This window comes from Convolutriloba macropyga, chromosome 4 (genome assembly GCF_964194025.1).
Source record: "Convolutriloba macropyga chromosome 4, txConMacr16.3, whole genome shotgun sequence".
In the NCBI taxonomy this organism is placed as follows: Eukaryota; Metazoa; Xenacoelomorpha; order Acoela; family Convolutidae; genus Convolutriloba; species Convolutriloba macropyga.
The window spans coordinates 36,421,462-36,440,168 of record NC_134471.1 but is presented as its reverse complement, the minus strand read 5'-3'; the positions used below and the strand labels follow the sequence as shown (position 1 = coordinate 36,440,168).

At 35.7% G+C, this 18,707-nt stretch overlaps 1 protein-coding gene across 1 annotated transcript in view; it reads right to left on the bottom strand.

Moving 5' to 3' along the window:
- Nucleotides 1–394: 394 nt before the first annotated feature.
- LOC142338062 (prostate-specific antigen-like) overlaps nucleotides 395–18,707 on the bottom strand; it is a 75,267-nt gene continuing 56,954 nt past the window's right edge. The window contains exons 4-6 of the mRNA XM_075387695.1: nucleotides 7,770–7,953; nucleotides 1,879–2,025; nucleotides 395–568 (exon numbers count right to left, since the gene is read on the bottom strand). Of these exons, the coding sequence (XP_075243810.1) occupies nucleotides 395–568; nucleotides 1,879–2,025; nucleotides 7,770–7,953 (505 nt within the window). The remainder of the gene's footprint in view (nucleotides 569–1,878; nucleotides 2,026–7,769; nucleotides 7,954–18,707) is intronic.

Genomic DNA, 18,707 nt, shown 5'->3' with positions numbered 1-18,707 from the left:
TGTGCTCTACGTGTTGACATTTTTTTCTCGGGTGGGTTGAAAATTCATAGTTTGAGAACTTTCTTTTGAGTGGGCCCTCTAGTTAGAGTGCTGCAACCGCACCAAATTTTAAAATATTTACAATTCAAGAATTCTAGCATGGGATGAGTGGTCCCTATCCTGTGTCCAAATTTTTCTTCCCGTATTTTTGGACTCCCGGCGCCCCTTTCTGGGCAATTCGATTTCTGTCTGAACATATCGATTTTTGGTCAGAGACCTCAGCTTGCATAGACTAGGGTTGCAATTTTTATGCCGTTCAAGAAACCAAGTTCAGATAAAAACTAAATTTAAAGTATGCTATTTATTCTAAATCAATAACAAATTAAGAGACTATTGATTGTTAATCAGCTACTTCTCAGCTCTCATGGGTTTCGGCCATCATGACAGCTTTGATCCACTTTCGGTGTATGACGACGTTTGTGAAAGCACTGCCTCCATTGCACGAAAGAGAGGAACCCTTTTTGAACAAAGTTGGGGGATCGTAGTAACTTGCTACCCCGTACAGACATGATGCCTCAAGCGAACCACACTTGAGATGTGAAGGTTCGTTTATTTTCAAAAACTTATATTTCGAAATTCATTACTGTCCGATGTTATGTACATATTGCCATTGGTCTTACCTCTTTTCTACCCAATTTTTAAACTCTCAACAATTTAACAGTTAATATATTTCCCCTAAGTCACTTAAACCAAAATTTTTTCAACTAAAAGTCCTTTTCACACCAACCTTTTTAACCTATATGGGCGTCCAAACGAACAGTCAGTAAATCTATAATTCAAAAGACTCAAAGAACCCAAAATACCGAGTTCCAAGAGGGCCGCATTAACATTTTGTGTTTTTTGATATTGCAGAATAATGACGAGACTTATTAGGATTTTAGTTTTTTTACTCATTTGATCGAAAAAGAACACTTCAGACAAGTCTGACCTCTTTTACAAGTCGCACTTTTCTATGAATTGAAAAAGTTGAAAGTGCGTATCACTTTGAAGATAGACAAACTGGTACCTTTCAAATGAAATCATCCGTTATAAACTTAAAAACAACATTCAGAGCAAGCATAACTGATTGAACCAAGCCAAAATTTAACCTTTGACTTAACAGAAAATACCTTGAAATCAAAATTGATGTCGTTGCCAGCAGCTATGCAGTGCAAGTTCTATTTATAATCGGCCTTTGTTCCCAATTAGGGATCCCATCTTAAGGTTAACAAATGTGATCAAGTGCCCTAACAAATTACTATATGAGGCTTCAAAGTAACTCCTTGAGAATGGAAGGCGGGTGGCAACTCAAAAAAAAAACTATTTTGGATCTCCCAGCTAACGGATAACAACACTTTTTGATTCCAGACTTCAGGGGGTGGGGCATTAAAGGAGGGTTCATTAGCGAACAGAGATAGTATTTGATTGAAAAAGCGAAATTTCTTTTTTTCCATTTTTTCACTAACAAGTATATCTAATTGCTCTAGATCTGATTAATGAGTTATTGTTAAAACTTATATTCAACGGATTTTTCATTTCCTCTGGTTTTTCGAACTTGAGAGATAGGATCAATTTGAAAGCCGGGACAACTTTTTGGGTTTTAGGATATAAACTTTTCAAATCTCAGCTCTCCAATTTTCCATTCAAATGTTTGTGTCTGTTGGAAAAAACAACCTGATAACATTAAACTTGGACGACGGTTTTGATTGGCATTGATAGCGTCACGGTCAAAATAAAGTAAAACTGAATTGGGCTTACAATTAGTTGTAATAGTCGTTAGGGCATCAAGTAATCGGCGCTTGTTTTTTCTGTTTGTTTTCTGTCTATATTAATTTTAGTGATTTTGGGAAATAAGCGAGCCTTGAATGAGTAGAGTGGTCCTCCAATGTCCATGGCACATAGAGATGCTTGGGGGTTTACAGTCTCAGTGCAGATGTCACCATAGGGACACGACTCATGGTTCTCAGGGTGTGAACTCTTGAACACTGACTCATAGAAGAACGTCTCCTGTAAAATATGAGAACTTTCCTTGATTTAGAATCCAGACAACTTTTCAGCTTACATTCAGATTCAATTTGTATTTAGTTTTTAAGTTTATTACGAACTATATACTCAGCCAAACAACAAAATTGACAACATCTCCTATATCACGTGTTGAGATGATTTCCAAGAACAAGAATATTAGTCCAACATTTATAAAAGCCCTGATGAAGGCAAGAAAGGCCCTTTTATTTTTGAGGTCCTGTGATATGGGCCGTGTACAAAAATTACCTTTTTGAACTCTTCTTGCTTTTATTCGTAACATCATTTCAAAATTATATTTTGTAGCGTTATTCGTGGAAATATGCGTAATGATGTTTCTCGTTCTAAATTTGTGGAATACACTTTTTTGAACAATAAAGATCTTCTTGCGTTTGTGCGGTGTTCCGCTTTCAGTTGAAATGAAATGTGTGGTGCCTCCTGGCTACATTGAAATATGATCTTCTTACTAGTACAAAATTAAACTTGACAGTGTGAAGAAACTAGGCATATCATTCGGACAGCATTTAGTTACATATAGAATGACAAAGGCAAGTGTGTCAACTCTTCCTTCTCTCGGGGCCACCCACAAAGAGTTTCACTGGAACTGTAACAAGCCGCACACCTATGTCCTCAACCGTGTAATTTTGATATTTTTGAACGCACCGCCCTCCCCCGTGCGTTTTTGATGGTCTGATCATAAGTGATTTTGAACGAGGACTTCGACCTGGGAATTTAAAAACTCGGACAGAGGGACATGAGCTGTCTATATGTATTCTAGGGTTCCTACAAGCCTAATGCATTTTACCGTCACTTTCCAGAAATCACCATCAACTTAATCTAAAAGTTTTGCAGTTTCCTAAAAAATTATAGTCACACACAAACTTGAAGTTATTTCAAGTAGTTTAACCCTTACAGTTCTGATAAACTATCTGAGCCTTTAGCTGAAATTGATCAGCTGAATTTACCTAAACTGCGTAGTGTGCAGTTAGAAAGATGCTGATTGGCAACGTATTCGTGTGGAGAATAGGACGACCGTACGGAAAAGAAATTGAGGCTGTGTGTCAACCTATCCCCATAAACGTCGACTTATATCAGACCAGCCCGAAAACATAATTTCTTTAAGAGATTGGCCCGTGCGTTGATGGCAGATTAGGATGTCGTAAGACTTCAGCTGCAACATTCTACTGAATATAAAAACACATTTTAATCCAAGCAAATTTTTCCAAGTTGCGCATTCTGAAACCCCACGCCCCCACTCTTGGTGAATGTGGTGTGTCGTGGGCATACTAGAAGCTAAGAAGTGGGCTCCGGGAAGCCATCGCAGTCGACAATTCGGTGACATCAATCCAAGTCACCCCAAACCTCTTTTCTCTGTAGTGGGTGGGAGAGAGTCAAAATATATGAAAACCCCTATACGAGCATTGAGCTCTCTGTCCAATAAAGCAGTTCTTAAAGTCAAGCAAAATCAAGTTTTTCAAATCAATTCAGCTAAAAACTGAAAAAACCGAAGATATACAACTTGAGAAATATGTCAAGCACTGGTCAATCGCTTTACAGGTCTGACCCAGGATATGGAAAGTTCAAAGTTCCTTCAAGTTGCTCAACTGATTATTCTGTGCATACGGGACTCATTCAACACAAAAAGACCTCTGCTTTGATGGTTGACTTCTCTGAGGTTCCAATAGTCACAATTGCTTTATCTCCGACACCTCAGATAAGATTTATAAGATTCCAGCACTTGGACGAAACAATGGTTACATACGGTATATCAAGTGGGGGGACACAATTTGATACCTGGATCAACTCTACAGCAATTTGGGCATACTCTTGCTTCACGAAACAGTATTGCAAGATGAAGCCTGTTCCTAGAGCGTTTTACGAACTGATTGATTCCTTATGCTCGTATTACACTGATAGCAAGTCGATTGAAGTGTACTTGAATAAGATAAAACTTCAGATAAGCAAGTTAACAGTGAGTTACCGGGCCTAAAAGTTATAGGCGTTCCACCCATTCCTACAACATGCTTAATTCCAAAAATTTTTTTGCATTATTTGGCCACAGTTGCTCGCTGACATTGTGCAGGCAGGCTTGAGGCATTCTCCACACTTGAAAAACTGGAGAAGACTGTAAGCTTATATAAATGTGTCTTGAAATCTAAGATTAGAGATGGCAAAAGATACCAGCAGCAACAAGGTCCCAAACTGTTGAATTGAATAGAGAGACGGAGTAAGAGTGACTTCGGTGGTCAGTGGGAGGAGACGGTTCGATGAAAAAAGCTAACTATGGCAACCGGTCTTATGAGGAAATAGATTTCTAGCAAGCAGATCTAATAGCCTAAACTTGTGGGAACATTTTGCCCAAACGGTCAAAATTCTACCTCTGAGGGCGCAGCTCCAGTCAATACAACAACACAAGGGGCTTTGAAAAAGGAGCCATTCTAAAAACGATGAATTGTCAACAACAATGAGACCAGAATTCTCCTATTCATACCATCAATTCACCGAGTAGACCGTCTCTGATCAAATGAAGGAATTCTTCAAACATAGCGCTGCCAGCCCCAAAACAAACAGGTATCAGTTTTACTCAACGCTGTTCAATGTACAGCGCAAGATCAATCAGAAGTAAGGGTCAAATTTCTAACAAACATTTGTTAATGATGATTGCAGGGGCACTTTTCCACAGTTTGTTTACAGCCTTTTTTTCTAGTTGTTCTTTGACAGCATTAAAGAAAAAGAAAAGTGGTGTTTGGCCCATTACAGATGGGAAATATCTAAGGCAGCTGGATGCAAAATTTCCGCTCCAAAAGTCAAGACAAGATAGTAGGGAGTTGTTTGAGCCCTACCAGTTAGTAGTCTCCATCACAGCTCCGCTGAGCCGATCAATAATTCCACGAAAAACAATTTTAAAAAAGATTACCTCTTCCAAGAAGGCGGGAGTTCTACATGATTTTCAGAATGCTTTCAGTTCCGTTAACAGGAATTTTCTTACGATTGCAGTCACCAAGTTTACGCCCGAATTAGCGGTTGTTAGTTCTTTCTGTTACTGAATGCGCAACAATTTTTTCGCTGGTAAAAAAATTATCACTAGCCGCTTTGGAGTGCAGCAAGTTGACTCATTAGGAGCGTTTTTATTTGCATTACTTTTTTGGCCAATCATCCGATCAATCAACAAAATGTTGCCAAAAATACTTGGAATTTCGATGAAGGCGTTCCAGCTGGGAACGAAAACGAAACAAATCCAGCGCTCCAAATCCAATATAGATCTAATGATTGGATATATCTATTTTGCGAAGGCACAGACATAGATGTAATTTTGCGAACGGGCAGGTGTGAGGTCTGGTCACCTTCTGAACTTCCATAAGTAGATGAACCAATGCAGCGAAATTAGCTACCGGGACATGGTATTGATGCTGCGGTTGGCATTCCCCTAATGTATCCTCAGGTTTGCAAAATTTAGTTGAAAAAAAAGATCTGTTGACTGCATGGATTATCTCGAATGCGCTATAGGGATTGTGCGACATTTGCTTGGTTCTGTCCAATTGGTTTATTCTCTACGGTGCAATACTTTCTCCAAAAAAGTTTCGGAGGTCTTAAGATCTTTCGATAACTTGCAAAGAGATACCCATGACAACTTTATTGGTACGGCCTTGAGACGTGGGGCTTCAATCAAACTTGCCTAAGAGCCAGTCAAGATTAGGAGCAGGAGCATGGCGGGCAACACCACCTTTTTCAGTATAAGGCTTTCATTTGCAACAGAATGAATATCGATTTTTGATGGCGAATATAAATGCCCATATTGCCAAACCTGAACCATTGGTCTGTACGGCGACCATGTTGTCAATTGCCACGGTCAGGGGGACGGAATCTCAGGACCCCATCGGATGAAGGATAGTCGTTTAGCAGTTTTCTCGCCTCCAAGCCTTTCACCAGTCGTAGAGAAGAAGAACGTCATTGCTGAAAACAAAATCAGACTAATTAACATTTCATTCCATCGTGATGTTACCGTGACTTCACCTTTGCAGTCAACAACAATTACCAATGCGGCAAAGAAGAGCGGGTTGGCGCTTGAAATAGCTGAGGAGCCAATGTTTAATACACTTAAAGCTAGTGCGAAAAATAAAGCATTTTTGTACCACTCACTGTTGAAATTGTTGGGGGTCTGTCGTTGATCCTAAAAACTCGCAGAAAATTGACCGTTTTATCTGGCAGTCGGCGTTATTTTTTGAGGGACTATCAGTAACCTACGGAAGATTGCCGTAATCATTGTCGACAATTTTAATCAAGGGGTCCGCTTGAAGGATTTTAGCGCGCTAAATTTGACCAGATTTAATTTGAGTCAATATTTAGAAGAGCCCAAAATGGTCTTTTTGTGAGCTGTTGAAAGGCTTGCAGCAAAGGTGAGTCTTATTAATGTGGTAACTGCTTCACATTAACGGCAAATCTTAAATCACCCACTGAATTTGTTGGTAGTTGGAAAATGATTGCTGGGATAGGAAGAATTTGTATGAAACAACATCTCCCGAGACAATAATCCAACATTTTGTTCAACAATTAACTTTATTTGAAAACTGCGGCACAAAACTGACGAAAGTTTTTTGGTTACCACGCATGTTTTAATTAAACTAGATAGCTAAATTTAAAAATGTTCTTTTTTAGAAGGTAAAAATAAAAAGTTTATTCACTATTATAAATTGATTTCAAAAATAAAGAACTTAGTTTAATTAAACATCATTTACTAAAAATTATCTAAGACATCCCTCTATCAGGCAATTCGCGAGTGTTTAAATGATTTTTAAAAAAATCTTTACTATAAAATTGGCAGCCTAAAATTTGTACAAAATATACAGTTATCGCTCATAGTTTTCGGTTTTTAATTTGAGGACATATTAACGGAAAATTTTTTCTTTTTTCGTTTTTAAATTTTTGTGGTAACAAATCATTTTAGTTCACATTTGACAAAACACAATGAGCGATATTCAAACCAAAATAGTGCAAACCAGAGGTGCGAACTAGATTTTGCAATATCCGTGTCAAAGTTTTCCCTCAAATAATACAGCATTTTCCGTGATTTTTTCATCGCATTTACCTCAATTCTTGCATAGTTTCGTTAATTAGTTGATTTGATAGAAAATTGAGCTTAATTAGCGGTGAAACAATTAACTGTTTTTCTTTTTTTATCGATAATTTTTCTTCAACTCTGTCGACGGATTCACCGCTATTCGTACATCTTTTTGCCGTGTTTTTTGCTGCGAAATTATTTGGTGATTCTAGCGGTGAATTTTTGTAAGAATGGCGCTTTTCCGCGGTGATCCTAGTTTTTCACCGCAGTTACGGCATTCAACGCTTAAAACCGCATTTCTTACCATTTTTTATTACATCAATCGGAAAATCTACCCTCTTGTTTGTTATTTTTAGCGTTACGGTCACCTAAGTGTTTTCTTAACGAGCTAATTTGGCTTTTCTACAGCTTCTCTATGTGTTCGTATTAAAACTGCAGGCTAATATAGACATAGCTTCCCAAAGTTTGGTTCATTATCTTACCTCACAAACCTAAAGTTTGAAGCAAAAATTCAAGAAAAGACAGTGCTTGTATCAAGTTTTCTTATGAAAGGACTCTAGCTCAACCTATGGAAAGAACCTAGTTGAATTTGAACAAATTAAAATCCTTTCATTAGTCGAGGTCTGGACCAGGGAATATTACATGATGTATAAAACATAATGCGCCTTACATGAAGACTGGAGGGAATCATGAATGATGAGTTTGAGATGGATCCCATTCCACAAGCACCAAGGACTAGTCCCAATTCTGGCTCCTCTCTACACACTTCAATTGGATCTGCTTTTTCTTCGGGCACCCCCTGTTCAAGTTGAAGCAAAGCGAGGTCTCCGCCCGAACTCCTCCAGCGTTTATAACTGAAATTTCGAGCTTTTAAAAGACCAAAGGAAGTAATTGCGAAAAAACTTATAATAATTATCGTGAAGGGGGGTTATGACCCGGGTCGACGCAAAATTATGTAAGATAAGCGGTGAATGCGGTCAAATTACATAAATCAGGCGTTGAATTCGGTGAAAAAATTTTTTATCGCCTGGTAGCGGTAAAATTACATAATTTTACCGCTGATTTAAGCTATGAATTTATATAAATTCAGCACTCTGAAAAAAGTGTCCAAATTATGTGAGGTAAGCGGTGATTGCGATGAAATTAAATAAATTCACCGCTTAAATTAGTGGTGCACCTACATAAATTCACCGCTTAGAAAAAAGTGTCAAAAAGATGCAAGATTAGGGGGTAATTTTAGGGGGTAAAATGATGTAAGATAGGGGGATAATGGGGAGTAAGGGAAGGATTGTTAGATTTGAAAATACCCCTTAATCTAACATCTTCTGGACACTTTTTTCTAAGCCGCGAATTTATGAAATTTTACCACTAGAGTAAGCAGTGACCTTATAAAAAATCACCACATTTCACCGCTAAAATATGCAACTTCACTACAAAAAACCACAACTCTTACGAAAATTCACCGAGCATAATTTACAGAAATTAGAGTAAATTTGATTCTTATTCAAAACAAAAATACTTGAAGTTAGTGAGAGATGGCGCAATTTAAGAAGAAGCGTATGACATGCAGGAGGTGAGAGGTTCAAATCCTTGTAAGGGCGGTGAAATGCGGCGACTTTTTGTAAGTTCACCGCTTTCTTTAGCGGTGAAATTACATGATTTCACTGCATTTCACCGCAAAAATATGCGGTGAAAAAGAAAACAGTTTTTCTCTACTTATCTTACATATTTTTCCGATTTTTCCACGTCCAGGGGTTTGCTTGGTTATACATTTATTTCCAAAATTCAACATGCAATGAGAACTTTGGTTTCGGCTTATAGTGGTAAACTTGAAAAATCATTACGTGCCGCAAGTCCGCAAAGCAAAATTTCAAAAAATTTTGCATCTTTCGAATCAAAACCACTTGAACAGGTAATTAGCCTAAAACTTTATTGCCTGAGTTTTATTCGCAATTACTTAAAATCAAATTGAAAGACTTAATTGTTGTTGTGAACAAAGCAACGAGTAATTTCAAAACCTTAAATTGTCTTTTTAATCGGCAATTAGTATGAGAAGGAAAATTCCGAAATGAATCACCAATCAGGCTTTCTGTTCTCTTTCAAATTAGCATTTACAAAACGTATAAGTGGGAAAGAGATAAATTTAAGAAAACTTGAACTAAATTTGTTTAGTGTAACTCGTTTCCACACGTACACACACTCAGACACACCCATACACACACACACACATCAACAACCCTAATCTTAAAACATTGGTGGTTAAAACCCCCCCTAAAAATTGAGTATGTTTACTCGATTTTTCGGACAAATGCCCTGTAATGCATCGGAAATCGATGTACTGATATAATGATTTTTCATCATTAGCGAATCTTTTCGTATAAATGACTCTTCGCAGTGAATATAGTAAAACACTTCTAGGATATCATGAAGCATATATATTGATATAATCTGAATTCTAATGCACAATAAAGGAATAATAGGGCACAATTAGATAAAAATGTTCATTTATTTTTCTCCGCAAATTTATTTATCTGGTATAGATTGCTCTCAAATTTTTAATGCTATCAAGCTTTTTGGTGAAGAACTAGAGCCTTGTTACAAACTATCAATTTATTTAGTCAATAAAAAAATTTTATTCAAAATTCAAGGTCAAGGTAATTGCAGCGAAATTGTAGAGCCAAATATTTCGCTGTATGGATAAATAACAATTTATTAACAATTGTTGAATTAATATATTCCAAACTATGTTTTAAATTCCAGTACTTTTCTGAAAAAATTAAGTTGGAGGTTAAGTTTATGGGAAATTATTTCTATTTTATTACCCGGATTTAGGCCCCGACTTATTAAAAAAATGATAAAGGCCTTAAGTGACTAAATATTCACTGTCAAATTCCCATTTAGACTCGTCTAATTTTCTCTATGGGTTTAGCAGAAGTCTTGTCATGAGGTTTGGAGCAAAGCATGGCCTTTTCACAGGCGTTTTGGGTCCACCATGGTAATTTCATGACTCGAAAAACGGCATTTTTCTAGTTGAGTGAAGAAGACTTCATGTTTTGCGCAAAAAAGTTTTTCATAGGTCTGCTTTTTTTTACAAAAACCAAAGTTTTTGAATTTTTTCATTATGTTTTTTTTTCTGAATATAATGAAGCAACAGTGAACGGAGAGACTGATTGCGCCAAATGAGTTCAGTGCAGACATTTATAAAATGAACAAATAACTTAACAAATAGGGCAATTATTGCAGCTAGTTAGTTTAAGTGTAATCGCGGTCGTTCAAATTAGGGATTATGAAAACCCGTTTTTTAAGTTGTTTTCCCTTCGGAAATCTTGAGAATTTATTCTTTAAGCAACAAAGTTTTTTTGATGTATTGATTAGTGTTTCTACTGATTTTTTAACAGATCAAGCATCGTACTTGCTGACTAAATTAGAAGAATTAGCGCGCAAAAAATTAGCACTTAAGTTTTGTGATGGAAAAAAGCGGATTCCATCAAAAGACTATTCCTCGCCTCATGATTTGACTATTGATTTACCAGAATTGTTTTGAATCTTGTTCATGAGTAGAGTAAAAGTTGGGGAAAATATTTAGGCTCAAGCTGAAGTCCAGGGTGAGAAATTTCAGTTAAGCAAAAATCGAGCTCGATAAATTGGGTAGAGTAAAAAGCCACTTTCAAGAACTTGATTCTAGCAAAAGTTGATCATGAAAATTTGGGTTGAGGAAAAAAGGAGTGTGAAAATTTTATGTCGAGTAAAAGTCCTGTTGTTCGCTAAAGTCGAGCTCAGGCCATTTCATATGCGACTTGTGTCGAAAGCAGTCCTTTCATACCTCTTTTTGGTGAATCACGTTCTATTCATAAATCCTGGTCCAAACCTGGTTAAAAACCAGCGGATAGAAAGCCAAGTAAGCAATTCATGGCGTCATTTCGTTTCATGTGGAGGACACGCTTCGGACGATTACGTGCCTAGCTGACGAACAGTTGAACGAGAGTTCTCTCTTTCGAGTAAACACAGACAATACCCATTTAGAAGCTCCTGCACCCAATCACTTCTCGGAACAGGAGATTTACTACCGTATATAATTCTCTTCTGAAAAAAAGTTATTAATCAACGGAAAGTTTTAACCTTCCAAAAAAGTCTATCAAGAACTAATTTGGAAAAGATTGCACAAAAATAAAAAAAATGAACTGACTATTGTGCCCGTTCGAAAAACGTTGCAAGGAAAACTTTGAAGTGGATGAGTTAGCCCGTACCTTGGTCTACGACTAATCCAGCGCTGTAACATTAAATTTTTCATTCTGATTTTTTGCCTGACACTTGTTCTGTTCATGTCAGTTTTGGGAATTTATAGTCTGTTTTAAAAGATGACTCATTAGGGCATGATTTTGTTTATATGAATTTTATCTGAGCAGCAAAAAAGCGCGGCTAAATTTTATCGGGGCATTATTATAAGGTGGCTGAAATTTAGCGGAGCATGAACAAAAGCCGGCTGACTTTCATCTAGGCATGAACCGAAAGCGACGGATTTGCATCTGTGCAGCATAATTATAATTGCTCGCCCGTTTTATTTACTTAAGTGTTCTCTCAAGTGGCAATTAAAACGCGCTCTACTCTACTCTATACTCATGACTACAGTTTGCTACTCAAAACTGCGTTTACATGCGCTCTAGTAAAAAGCATCAACGGAAAATATCTAGTTAAGAATAATATAAAATGAATAAAATGTGGAAAAAGTGAAAAATATGAATTAAATTGAATTGAAAGTGAATTAAATGAATTGAATGAATGCTTTGAAGTGAATGAATACAGTTCACTTTGAGTTCACTTTGAATGAATGGAAGAGTTTCACTTTGAAGTGAATGAATTGATCACTCTAACAGTTCACTTTGAGTTCACTTTCACTTTAAAACTCTCCTCGCCATTAAACTCTCCTGTATTCTCTGTATTCTCCCCGGTGCACGTACGTGACCTTGTCATCAATGAGTCTTCAGTTGCAGTCGGGAAAAGTTGCTGCAGAGGCTTCACTGAAGTCTGAATAAGTGAAGAGGGTGACTCGTAAATCTCCATCTTCATCAGCAGAGGCCCTCAGAGTTACGAAAGGTTGCGAAAGGACCTGAAACAAAGGAAAGCGAGCCGGCCGATACTGAAAACAAACAAAATACATGACAGCTTCTAGGAAAGACAAAGACCGAACGAATGACATCAATTAAAGCGGATAGAAGCAATAAGAGTCAAATAACAATGTACAAAACTATTTAGGAACTATCAAATTCTCGGATCACTGAGAGGATTAGGGCTGCCATATGGCGATACCCTTCTCCATACTTATCGAAGTGGTATCTACAGTTATCATCGAAATCTTCCCTTCTGACTATTCTAGTACTTTTAAGTTGACTTCCTAATTGGTTCCTCAGGAACATATTGTTTTTAGACACCATTTCTGGGGGCAAGTCTTTCCTTCGCATGTTCCCTGCAAAAATGACTTTCGTGGGCCAAATTGCATCTCGAAACTCCATGAATTTCAAACAAATATATTGCACAGATTTGGTTTTTGCATCATTATCTCCGACAATCACAAATACCCCTTTGTATTGCCTTGCGTCTGTTACAAGGCTCATTAAATGTTGACATCGTCGACCTCCTTCTCCATCGTATTTTACACTATAAAAACACTTTTTTTGAGCCAGTTTAAGCAAGCAATATTCAGATATGCAGCAACAGAGTTTTCTCACCCGAATTCTTGCAAGAGCAGATCTTGCTCAAGATACTCCTTGGCGTCCCGAAGATTCGAGTCGCCAATGATCAAGTACTCATTCTGATAAAAAAATTTTAATTTTTAATGATTTTTTCTATATGATGGAGCAAAAAATCGACCCCCCCCAACCTAGGTTTTTAAACTCTTACTTTCACCTTCTTCCATATTATACTTGCGACGTTTCAAAAAAAATAGTTGCGTGCAAATGAAACTGGAAAGTGCAAAGAAAGCAAAAAATAGTGACAATATTGAAATTTTTTAATTTTAAATCATTTTTTCTTTATGATGGAGCAAAAAATCGACCCCCCCAACCTAGGTTTTTGAACTCTTACTTTCACATTCTTTCAAATTAGACTGGTGATGTTTCAAAAAAATTAGTTGCGTGGAAGTGAAACTGGAAAGTTCGAAGGCAAAAAATAGTGAAAATATTGAAATTTTTTTAAATTCAAATGATTTTTTCTATGTGATGGAGCAAATCGACCCCCCCCTAGGTTTTTAAACTCTTACTTTCACCTTCTTTCAAATTAGACTTGTGATGTATCCAAAAAATTAGTTGCGTGGAAGTGAAACTGGAAAGTTCAAAGAAGGCAAAAAATAGTGAAAATATTGAAATTTTTTAATTTTAAATCATTTTTTCTTTATGATGGAGCAAAAAATCGACCCCCCCAACCTAGGTTTTTGAACTCTTACTTTCACCTTCTTTCAAATTAGACTTGCGATGTTTCCAAAAAATTAGTTGCGTGGAAGTAAAACTGGAAAGTTCAAAGAAGGCAAAAAATAGTGAAAATATTGAAATTTTTTAAATTCAAATGATTTTTTCTATGTGATGGAGCAAAAAATCGACCCCCCCCAACCTAGGTTTTTGAACTCTTACTTTCACCTTCTTTCAAATTAGACTTGTGATGTATCCAAAAAATTAGTTGCGTGGAAGTGGAACTGGAAAGTTCAAAGAAGGCAAAAAATAGTGAAAATATTGAAATTTTTTAATTTTAAATCATTTTTTCTTTATGATGGAGCAAAAAATCGACCCCCCCAACCTAGGTTTTTGAACTCTTACTTTCACCTTCTTTCAAATTAGACTTGTGATGTTTCCAAAAAATTAGTTGCGTGGAAGTGAAACTGGAAAGTTCAAAGAAGGCAAAAAATAGTGAAAATATTGAAATTTTTTAAATTCAAATGATTTTTTCTATGTGATGGAGCAAAAAATCGACCCCCCCAACCTAGGTTTTTAAACTCTTACCTTCACCTTCTTTCAAATTAGACTTGTGATGTATCCAAAAAATTAGTTGCGTGGAAGTGAAACTGGAAAGTTCAAAGAAGGCAAAAAAAAGTGAAAATATTGAAATTTTTTAATTTTAAATCATTTTTTCTTTATGATGGAGCAAAAAATCGACCCCCCCAACCTAGGTTTTTAAACTCTTACTTTCACCTTCTTTCAAATTAGACTTGTGATGTATCCAAAAAATTAGTTGGGTGGAAGTGAAACTGGAAAGTTCAAAGAAGGCAAAAAATAGTGAAAATATTGAAATTTTTTAATTTTAAATCATTTTTTCTTTATGATGGAGCAAAAAATCGACCCCCCCACCTAGGTTTTTGAACTCTTACTTTCACCTTCTTTCAAATTAGACTTGCGATGTTTCCAAAAAATTAGTTGCGTGGAAGTGAAACTGGAAAGTTCAAAGAAGGCAAAAAATAGTGAAAATATTGAAATTTTTTAAATTCAAATGATTTTTTCTATGTGATGGAGCAAAAAATCGACCCCCCAACCTAGGTTTTTGAACTCTTACTTTCACCTTCTTTCAAATTAGACTTGTGATGTTTCCAAAAAATTAGTTGCGTGGAAGTGAAACTGGAAAGTTCAAAGAAGGCAAAAAATAGTGAAAATATTGAAATTTTTTAAATTCAAATGATTTTTTCTATGTGATGGAGCAAAAAATCGACCCCCCCAACCTAGGTTTTTAAACTCTTACTTTCACTTTCTTTCAAATTAGACTTGTGATGTATCCAAAAAATTAGTTGCGTGGAAGTGAAACTGGAAAGTTCAAAGAAGGCAAAAAATAGTGAAAATATTGAAATTTTTTAATTTTAAATCATTTTTTCTTTATGATGGAGCAAAAAATCGAACCCCCCAACCTAGGTTTTTGAACTCTTACTTTCACCTTCTTTCAAATTAGACTTGTGATGTTTCCAAAAAATTAGTTGCGTGGAAGTGAAACTGGAAAGTTCAAAGAAGGCAAAAAATAGTGAAAATATTGAAATTTTTTAAATTCAAATGATTTTTTCTATGTGATGGAGCAAAAAATCGACCCCCCCAACCTAGGTTTTTAAACTCTTACCTTCACCTTCTTTCAAATTAGACTTGTGATGTATCCAAAAAATTAGTTGCGTGGAAGTGAAACTGGAAAGTTCAAAGAAGGCAAAAAAAAGTGAAAATATTGAAATTTTTTAATTTTAAATCATTTTTTCTTTATGATGGAGCAAAAAATTGACCCCCCCAACCTAGGTTTTTGAACTCTTACTTTCACATTCTTTCAAATTAGACTTGTGATGTTTCAAAAAAATTAGTTGCGTGGAAGTGAAACTGGAAAGTTCGAAGTCAAAAAATAGTGAAAATATTGAAATTTTTTAAATTCAAATGATTTTTTCTATGTGATGGAGCAAAAAATCGACCCCCCCAACCTAGGTTTTTAAACTCTTACTTTCACCTTCTTTCAAATTAGACTTGTGATGGATCCAAAAAATTAGTTGCGTGGAAGTGAAACTGGAAAGTTCAAAGAAGGCAAAAAATAGTGAAAATATTGAAATTTTTTAATTATAAATCATTTTTTCTTTATGATGGAGCAAAAAATCGACCCCCCCAACCTAGGTTTTTGAACTCTTACTTTCACCTTCTTTCAAATTAGACTTGACCCGATGAAAAAGGCCTATTTTTAAAATTTAATAATGTCAAGTTATTCGAAATAAACGCAAATTTCCGTATGAAAAACTAACTTTTTTCCTAGGCAAGCTATACCAAAAATTCTTTCTGTTTTAGACTCTAGGCATCCATGGTATACTCCATACCCAGTTTAGTTCACTTTGGACAACTCCTTGACCCGACGAAAAAGACCTATTTTTAAAATTATTTATTTGAAATAATCGCAAATTTCCGTACAAAAAACTAACTTTTTTCCTAGGCAAGCTATAGCAAAAACTCCTTTTGTTTTAGACTCTACATACACTGCGGATACTCCATGCCGAGTTTGATTCGATTTGAACAACTCCTTGATCCGACAAAATAGACCAATTTGTAAAATTCAATAATCTCAAGTTATTCGAAATAATTGCAACTTTCCGTATGAAAAACTAACTTTTTTCCTAGGCAAGCTATACCAAAAATTCTTTCTGTTTTAGACTCTAGACATCCATGGTATACTCCACACCCAGTTTAGTTCACTTTGGACAACTCCTTGACCCGACGAAAAAGACCTATTTTTAAAATTATTTATTCGAAATAATAGCAAATTTCCGTATGAAAATCTAACTTTTTTCCTAGGCAAGCTATAGCAAAAATTCTTTTTATTTTAGACTCTACATACACTGGGGATACTCTATGCCGAGTTTGATTCGATTTGAACAACTCCTTGATCCGACAAAAAATACCTTTTAAAATTATTTATTCGAAAAAATAGCAAATTTCCGTATGAAGAACTAACTTTTTTCCTAGGCAAGCTATACCAAAAATTCTTTCTGTTTTAGACTCTAGGCACCCATGGTATGCTCAATACCGAGTTTGGTCCACTTTGGACAACTTCTTGACCCGACGAAAAAGACCTATTTTTGAAATTATTTATTTGAAATAATCGCAAATTTCCGTATGAAAAGCTAACTTTTTTCCTAGGCAAGCTGTACAAAAAATTCTTTCTGTTTTAGACTCTAGGCACCCATGGTATACTCCATACCCAGTTTAGTTCACTTTGGACAACTCCTTGACCCGACGAAAAAGACCTATTTTTAAAATTATTTATTCGAAATAATAGCAAATTTCCGTATGAAAAACTAACTTTTTTCCTAGGCAAGCTATAGCAAAAATTCTTTTTGTTTTAGACTCTACATACACTGGGGATACTCCATGCCGAGTTTGATTCGATTTGAACAACTCCTTGATCCGACAAAAAATACCTTTTAAAATTATTTATTCGAAAAAATAGCAAATTTCCGTATGAAGAACTAACTTTTTTCCTAGGCAAGCTATACCAAAAATTCTTTCTGTTTTAGACTCTAGGCACCCATGGTATGCTCAATACCGAGTTTGGTCCACTTTGGACAACTTCTTGACCCGACGAAAAAGACCTATTTTTGAAATTATTTATTTGAAATAATCGCAAATTTCCGTATGAAAAGCTAACTTTTTTCCTAGGCAAGCTGTACAAAAAATTCTTTCTGTTTTAGACTCTAGGCACCCATGGTATACTCCATACCCAGTTTAGCTCACTTTGGATAACTCCTTGACCCGACGAAAAAGACCTATTTTTGAAATTATTTATTTGAAATAATCGCAAATTTCCGTATGAAAAGCTAACTTTTTTCCTAGGCAAGCTGTACAAAAAATTCTTTCTGTTTTAGACTCTAGGCACCCATGGTATACTCCATACCCAGCTTAGTTCACTTTGGACATTTTCTTGACCCGACGAAAAAGACCTATTTTTGAAATTATTTATTTGAAATAATCGCAAATTTCCGTATGAAAAGCTAACTTTTTTCCTAGGCAAGCTATACAAAAAATTTTTTCTGTTTTAGACTCTAGGCACCCATGGTATGCTCAATACCGAGTTTGGTCCACTTTGGACAATTCCTTGACCCGACGAAAAAGACCTATTTTTAAAATTATTTATTTGAAATAATCGCAAATTTCCGTACAAAAAACTAACTTTTTTTCCTAGGCAAGCTATAGCAAAAAATCCTTTTGTTTTAGACTCTACATACACTGCGGATACTCCATGCCGAGTTTGATTCGATTTGAACAACTCCTTGATCCGACAAAATAGACCAATTTTTAAAATTCAAAAATCTCAAGTTATTCGAAATAATTGCAACTTTCCGTATGAAAAACTAACTTTTTTCCTAGGCAAGCTATACCAAAAATTCTTTCTGTTTTAGACTCTAGACATCCATGGTATACTCCATACCCAGTTTAGTTCACTTTGGACAACTCCTTGACCCGACGAAAAAGACCTATTTTTAAAATTATTTATTTGAAATAATCGCAAATTTCCGTACAAAAAACTAACTTTTTTCCTAGGCAAGCTATAGCAAAAACTCCTTTTGTTTTAGACTCTACATACACTGCGGATACTCCATGCCGAGTTTGATTCGATTTGAACAACTCCTTGATCCGACAAAATAGACCAATTTTTAAAATTCAATAATCTCAAGTTATTCGAAATAATTGCAACTTTCCGTATGAAAAACTAACTTTTTTCCTAGGCAAGCTATACCAAAAATTCTTTCTGTTTTAGACTCTAGGCACCCATGGTATACTTAATACCGAGTTTGGTTCACTTTGGACAACTCCTTGACCCGAAGAAAAAGACCTATTTTTAAAATTATTTATTTAAAATAATCGCAAATTTCCGTACAAAAAACTTACTTTATTCCTAGGAAAGCTATAGCAAAAAATCCTTTTGCATTACACTCTAGGTACATATGGGATACTCCATGACGAGTTTGGTTGAATTTGGACAAGTTCTTGACCCAATAAAAAGACCTATTTTTGAAATTCGTTATTTGCGAAATTCGCAAATTTCCGAATGAAAAACTAACTTTTTTCCTATGCAAGCTATACCAAAAATATCTATCTATCTATCTATCTCTCTATCT